Genomic DNA, 7,651 nt, shown 5'->3' on the forward strand with positions numbered 1-7,651 from the left:
ATAGGATCTTGCAGTGTAGTAATTGTTAGTGTCAAGTTTTAATGATGACAATTTTAATTGTGTAGGTATGAAAATCAAACCAAATACAAGAAGCAAGGACATCAAGAACAATTTTTTGCGCGGAGTGCCCTTCTTTTGGGCTGGTCTTTATATTTTGCCCCTCATTTATGTCTTCTTTAAATTTTGTCCTTACCGCCTGTTTAATGAAAGTTTTTTGACAAAATTACCCTTACCCCATTAAAATCCTTTTTATTTCGTCATTTGCCCTTTTCTTTTCTTTTTTTGCTTCTTCTTTCCTCCTCTGTTTTGTGTTTGTCTCATCTGTTCTAAAACTTAGGTACGAATTTGGATTTTTTGCTCGTTTCAATATTTGTTTTTATGTTAAATTGTTATTTGTTGAATTGATATCCTTGTCTTCATCGTTTTTTATATTTAATTGATCCTTTTTTATTTAAAATTATAGTGTTTTGTTATAGTGTCTGTGTGATTTTTTGAACTTTAGTTTCATTCCCCATGTATATATTTTGGTTTTTTGAATGTCGTAATATGTTTTAGTTGATTTTGATATGCGTTTTGGTTTTCTCTTTATTGAATCGTTGAAGTTTGGACAGTGAACAGCTGTTTTATGTTGTTGCTGCTGTTTTTATTTAATAATCTGGTTTTTGTGAAGAATGTGTTTGTCTGAGGCAACATATGTCGGGTCCGACAGAGTTCTTGGTTTTTGAAACTGAAGTTATGCCGGTTCCGGCATAAAGTTATGCTTGTTCCGGCATAACTTCATGAATTAAGTTAATTTATGTGTGCTTGGTTCATGCGAGGATTGGTCATTGGGGATCTCTAGAAAGCCCTTTTTATGAAATTTCTGAGAGGTCAACCGGGGTATTTGGTGTTGTCTTGTTAATAATTTTGGTTTTTATGCAATCTTATGTGTTTTTGGTGTTTTGTTAATAATTTTTTGTTTTGATTATGAAAAATGAAAGTTTGCCTCTCACGGCATACTTTGTAATTTTGTAAACTGAAGTTATGCCGGTTCCGGCATAAAGTTATGCTTGTTCCGGCATAACTTCATGAATTAAGTTAATTTATGTGTGCTTGGTTTTTTGGTGTTGTCTTGTTAATAATTTTGGTTTTTATGCAATCTTATGTGTTTTTTTGTGTTGTTTTGTTAATAATGTTTTTGTTTTGCTTATGAAAATGAAAGTTGCGTGTAACAACATACTTTATTCTTTTGTAAAGTGAACTTCTGCCTCCTCCAGCATACTTTTCTAGTTCTTAACACTTGCGTAAATTTTTGTTTTGCTCATGAAAATAAAAGTTTGCCACTAACAGCATACTTTGTTCTTTTGTAACGTGAACTTCTGCCCCCTCCGGCAGACTTGTCTAATTCTTAACACTTGTGTACTTTTTTATTTTGCTTATGAAAATGAAAGTTGCCTCTAACAGCATACTTTGTTCTTTTGTAAAGTAAACTTCTGCCTCCTCCGGCATACTTTTCTAGTTCTTAACACTTGCGTAAATTTATGTTTTGCTCATGAAAATAAAAGTTGCCTCTAACAGCATACTTTGTTCTTTTGTAAAGTAAACTTCTGTCTCCTCCGGCATACTTTTCTAGTTCTTAACACTTGTATACTTGATGTTTTGCTTATGAAAATGAAAGTTTGACTCTAGCGGCATACTTTGTTCTTTTGCAAGGTGAACTTCTGCCTCCTCCGGCATACTTGTTCAGAACTTTGCCTGATTATTTTTTGTCAACTGAAGTTACTATAATTTCAAGTCTAAGTCATTGAGCATTGTATACTAATCAAATGGAACGTATAAACTAATCAAAATCAGAACAAAGCAATAAATTTGATCAATTCTATGTTGTTGAGTAAAATTATGATTCGCAATGTTGAATCTCAACTGAATATCAGTTGTTTAGTTCATAGGAGATGATTTGTTGTTATTTTCAAATATTAACAAATCTAAACTTAATAAAGCATCAAATTGAGTTGAATTACGTTCAATTGAAACGCTATATATTATGTATTTATCTTTTCCGATGTTGTAGCAGCAAAATCAATGGAGATTTCTCCGGTGAAATGTTGGAACGATGGAACGATTGAAAGGTTTGTTGTTGGAATGATGGATAGGTTTAATTGGATGTTTGGGGTTCGTTACAAACTTTCAGGTTTTTATATGTGATGGGTAGGGGTAGTAACGTCTTTTCTTATTATTTTTTAGCTTAGAAGGGAAAATATTAAAGACCACGGATTACGGGGGCAAAAATTAAAGACCAACGCATTTGAAGGGCATTCGCGCGAATTGCCCATCAAGAAGCTGTCCACATATGTGAATCACGGAATCAAGAAGCCCACAAGCCCAACAAACGTATGGGCTTGCACATGGAATCTTCCTCAGAACCCTCAACAAGGCACAAATATATGGTATATATTTCGTGGCTAAAAGAGATACTTACAGCCACGGAAAGCAGTACAAATCAACTTCAAAAAAGGAAGGAGTAATATAGGATCTGCCGCATTTATGGAGAAATATTCTATCAAGTGTAACAATCTTCTTGATTGAAGATACAGTTTATCCACAAGGAAAGACCATCAAGAAGTATCAAGACGCACCAATCAGCTCTAACCTTATTCTTGGAAATAGGATCACAAATTCCTTCTTCAAGGATCAAGTCCCTTGGGTTGACATCTCTGCGTGAGGAAGCCTAAACACTATAAAAGGCGACTTCACAGAATTAGAAGAACCATACCTTAGTCTCATTCTCTCAAGCTCTCTACTTTATTTTTAATAAATATTGTACTTCTGAGTGATCTATAGTGTAAGAAAAAAAAAGGAGAGACATAGTATAGTGTGTGAGGCATTGTATCAAAAAGATTACGAGTGTTTGAGTGTAGACGTAGGAGCTTCATTCAAATCACCCTTGTACCAAACTTTTCATAAAGAGCTGCAGAGAATACACTTGCAATCCAAGGGGACTGGACTAGGATTCACATTGAATCTGAAGCAGTATAAAATTCTTGGTGTCATTTACTTATTGCATTTTACTTTAGCATTCACTGGAGTAATAGTCGACTACTAGTATCACCTAGTCGACTAATAAATCGAAAAAGTTACAATTCACCCCCCCCCCCCCCCCCCCCCCCTCTTGCACTTTCAGTAATAATTTAAATGTTGACTGCGTTTTAAAAAATTGCAAAAATAAATTCACCGTCAGCAGTGAAACCTTAATGAGTCCTCAAGATTTCAAATTGACGGGCAAAACTTGTGTTGTCACAAAACCTAACAGATCCGTCAGGATTGTACGCAAATTCTGACAAACTGCTAGAATTTAGCCAAAAACCACAATGGCAGCAGAGGAAATGAATACATTTACATACTATTAAATTTTATAAGTGTATTAGATAAAGCGGAATCTTGATTTTGTTGTATCTAATTCAGTTATACTGGATCTTACGGAGCCTGCTCATGTACACCATCGGACCTGATCATGCCATAACTTATTGTGTAAAAGTTTCACCAACACGTTTTGCTTCAAAATTGGCTCAAATCTAACTCCAAATAACTCCAAATATTATACCCAACACATACTAGCATTAATTTCAATAATTCATCAAAATTTAATAGACTCATTTTATCTTCTTCAACAATCAAGCCCAACAAAATCTAACAATCATGTTTTCAAGCTTTTTAACTAATCCAACCAACTACACATGAAGAATGAATCTTCAAATTTTTATAGTACATAGGAAGAAGATGAGGAAGAAAAAGGAAGGAGCAGCACAAATTCTAACCGATATTCGCATTTGCACTACTTTTTTTTAACATACCCAAATTAAACACAGATCCTTAAAGAGGACACCCAATAAAAATTCGTGAATACCGGATTCGTTAAAGAAAATAACAAATTTGGCAATTTACATCTTTTTTCCTACAAACTTGAGTATCCAAAATAATGCAGTATGTAGGAGAGATAGCAACCTTACTAAAAGATGTGAGGCAATAAAAAATGACGTGGTTAAAATCCTTTTATGGTTTCATCAATATTTTTTATATAACAAAAAACAATTATGTCTCCTATCAATTGGTACTTTGACGCTTCATTGAAGATATCGAAATAAAAAATAAACAACGAATACACGACATTATGTTGTGGTAAAGTTTATGCAGCTCTTTTGTTGGACTTGTGAATAATTAGGTAAAAACGATTGACAAAACATAATTTTATCCTATGACGTAGTAAAATTTACTAAATGTATCATCTTTTCTTCCACTTACTAGTATTTTTTTATTTATTTAAAGTTAAGATTGATTATCGACTGACGAAAAGTACTTAAGTAACCATCAATTACTCCAACAGATTAATGCCGAAGAAAATATAAACATCTGTTGATGCATATGTAGTTTTAAATTTTTTTGTTAAGTAAATTTTTGAATTATATTTGGGATATACATGACTTAGTAATGCATAAAGTGACATGCTCTATAGCATTGTTCAGGAAATCATCTACGTATAAATTAGTATATTATGATTTGGTAATGTGAAAAATTGGGGGTTACTTGTGCAAGGATAATAAATGCATATTCTTTTGAGATCTCTACTCTATGTATGAAAATGTGATTACGTATAAAAATAACACAACTAACATTTTAAGTAAGCATTTTAGTGGTGGATATATATCGAAGACTTGTTGTATATAGAAATATAACATTTTAAAGTTATATATATACTTGATGGTATAAGGTTTTTTTACGCTATTAATATATTTTAATCGGATGTGATTGACAATTGCTTATCTTTTAGTTTAATAATTTTACTTTTTTATGACAGTTATCGATAGTGCATTGTGCTTCGGTTATCATTTTATTTTGTTGTGGTTATTGTTCCCTTTTTATGTATACTTTACAATGATTCCCCTCTTAAATACGTTGTTCTCGTTACTTCTTTCTTCTCCTTTTATATCTGCTTTAATATGCATTGATTGAGCATGGGATCTTTCAGAAACAGTCTCTTTCAGAAACAGTCTCCTACCTCTACATTCCTCAGACGCCACTTGTGGAGTTACACCGGGTATGTTATTGTTGTTGTTACTATCGATAGCGTAATTTTTTTCACTTATAGACGTCAAACAAACAAAAAAAATCTACATTTGTACATTATATCATTTTCACCAAATAATTTCATCACTATTTAATTATGTATTATAATTGGATCACTATAGTTTTCAAAAAACTTGTTCTCTACCAAACGAACCATAAATGTCTTGATAATAACTACAACAAATAACAGCATACCAGTGTAATCTCACAAGTGGGGTTTGAAGAGGGTAGTGTGTACGCAGACCTTTAGAGTTGTCAAAACGGGTCATCCCAATTCAAGCCTCGCAGGCCAAGGAATTTGATAAGTTAGGGCAGGCCGGACCTTCATTTGAAAGGGCCTTAAAATGGTCAGCTCAACCCAACCTAGAAGGATCGTAGGCTGGGGCGAGCCAGCCCTTCATGTTTTCCATTTATTTTTTATTTTATTTTTATAAAAAATATATTTTCAATCTAAATTCAAACCTATAAGTATGCCAATTTTTTAACACTTCTAACATACGACTATATGAAAGTACATAATTCTACGACAACTTAATAATATTCAACACCAAGCATCGTCAAGCGCTTTTGAATCTGTTTGTGATAAGTTGTCTTAATTAACATTTACATTTTCGTCTGCATTCATACGCAAATATAATTAGTCAAATGTTATCAAATAACTACAGTTCAAAAACTAATAATATTTAAATTCACTTAAAAGATATTACCACTTTAATTTGGGTAAATTCGCGTAACCAATTTCAAGTGGCAACAAGTGCTTTGACATTTACATGATGGATGCACCTTTTATACTTGGTGATTAGGAATTTTAGTATTAAGGATTTAACGTAAACAAGTAAACTATTGTGTAAGATACTAAGGCTTACTGAGTTCTTACTGTTCCTAGTTTTTACTTATTTTTTTCACAATGTTCTGTAAAATGTTAAATTCTAAATCCTAATCATGTATGCAACTTCTATACTTAGTGATTAAGATAGTATTGTGCAAGATACTATCTAAGACTTATTCGGAATCACTATTTTTTGTTTTTATTTATTTTTCACAATTTTTTTTTAAAATTTTTAATAAAAATTAAATAGCCTTTTGGCCCACGGCTCGGCCTCGACCTAGCCTCGAGGGCTAGAGGGCTGACGGAGGTTGGGCTTATCAGCCTCAATTTTAGATGGGCTTAGAAAAACTTAACCAAACCTGCCCCCAATGGCGGGCTGGATTGGGCTGGCCCATCTTGATGGCTCTACAAACCTTATCCCTACCTTGTTCAGGTAAAAGAGTTGTGTTTGGTATACTCTAGACTCAAGTAAAGCATATATGCAAAAATTATGAAAACATATACAATAACAACATGAATATAGTAAGATAACCGAAGCAGAAGAGACAACAAGTAGTAATAGAAAATTAAGAATTAGAAATACGAAAATAATAAAAAGATGCAAATGATACTAATACTTATGGTAAGCAAAAACAAGACGCGTATCAGCTTACTACTAGCCTTCTACCCTAATCTTCACTCTCCACACCCTTTTATCTAGGTTCATGTCCTCTGTAAGTTGAAGACTTGTCATGTCCTGCCTAATCACCTTTTTCCAATACTTTTTAGGCCCATCTCTACCTCTTCTGAGGGCTGAGGCCCTCTATCTCAATCCTCTCACTTCTTCTCACCAGAGCGTTTGTGCATCTGCTCTTGACATGTCCCAACCATCTCAGTCTCGCCTTCCGCATTTTGTTTGCCACGGAGGCCACTCCCGCCTTGTCCCAAATAACTTTACTTTTTTATCATATCTTTCCTAGTAAGCTTACACATCCATCTCAGCAACCTCCTTTTTGCAATTCTCATCTTCTGGACATACGGGTTCTTGACTAGTCAACACGCTGCCCCATATAACAAAATAGGTCTAACCACTACTCTATAAAAGTACTTAACTTTAGGTATTTTTGGCACCTTCTTATCACACAATACACCAGAAGCGAGCTTCCATTTCAACCACACCGCTCTAATGCGATATGTGGCATCCTCATCAATTTCTCCATTACTTTGGATTATAATCCCAAGGTACTTAAAACTTCCTCTCTTGGAGATGACTTGAGAATCAAGCCTCACTTCTACGTTAGCTTCACTAGTCACAACACTGAATTCACACTCTATGTACTCCGTCTTAGTTCTATGCAACCTGAAGCCTTTAGACTCCAAGATCTGCTTCCAAACCTGCATCCTAGCGTTACCTGTGCTCTGCATCTTGTTGATCAGTACAGTGTCATCTGCAAATAACATGCACCATAATACCTTAACGTGCTCCATAATACCTCTCCTTGAATGTGACAAATCAACACATCCATTGCTAAGACAAATAAAAACGAGCTAAGAGCTGATCCTTGATGCAACCCCATCACTACTGAAAAGTGTACCGGGTCTCTTTTCGCTATCGTTTCCCGACCCTTAGCGCCATCATATATGTCCTTAATTGCCCTAATGTATACGACTGGAACATCTCTAGCCTCCAAACATCTTCATAGAACCTCTCTTGGGACTTTGTCGTATGATTTTCCCAATTCA

General features: G+C 34.2%; 1 protein-coding gene across 1 annotated transcript; it reads right to left on the reverse strand.

Moving 5' to 3' along the window:
* Window positions 1–6,893: 6,893 nt before the first annotated feature.
* LOC132637342 (uncharacterized) lies at window positions 6,894–7,396 on the reverse strand. Its single transcript, XM_060354446.1, has 2 exons — window positions 7,017–7,396; window positions 6,894–6,969 (listed from the first exon to the last, which is right to left on the reverse strand). Exons 1-2 carry the CDS (start codon window positions 7,394–7,396, stop codon window positions 6,894–6,896), a joined length of 456 nt encoding a protein of 151 aa, XP_060210429.1.
* Window positions 7,397–7,651: the final 255 nt, after the last annotated feature.

The sequence above is a fragment of the Lycium barbarum genome, chromosome 4 (genome assembly GCF_019175385.1).
Source record: "Lycium barbarum isolate Lr01 chromosome 4, ASM1917538v2, whole genome shotgun sequence".
NCBI classification, from domain to species: Eukaryota; Viridiplantae; Streptophyta; class Magnoliopsida; order Solanales; family Solanaceae; genus Lycium; species Lycium barbarum.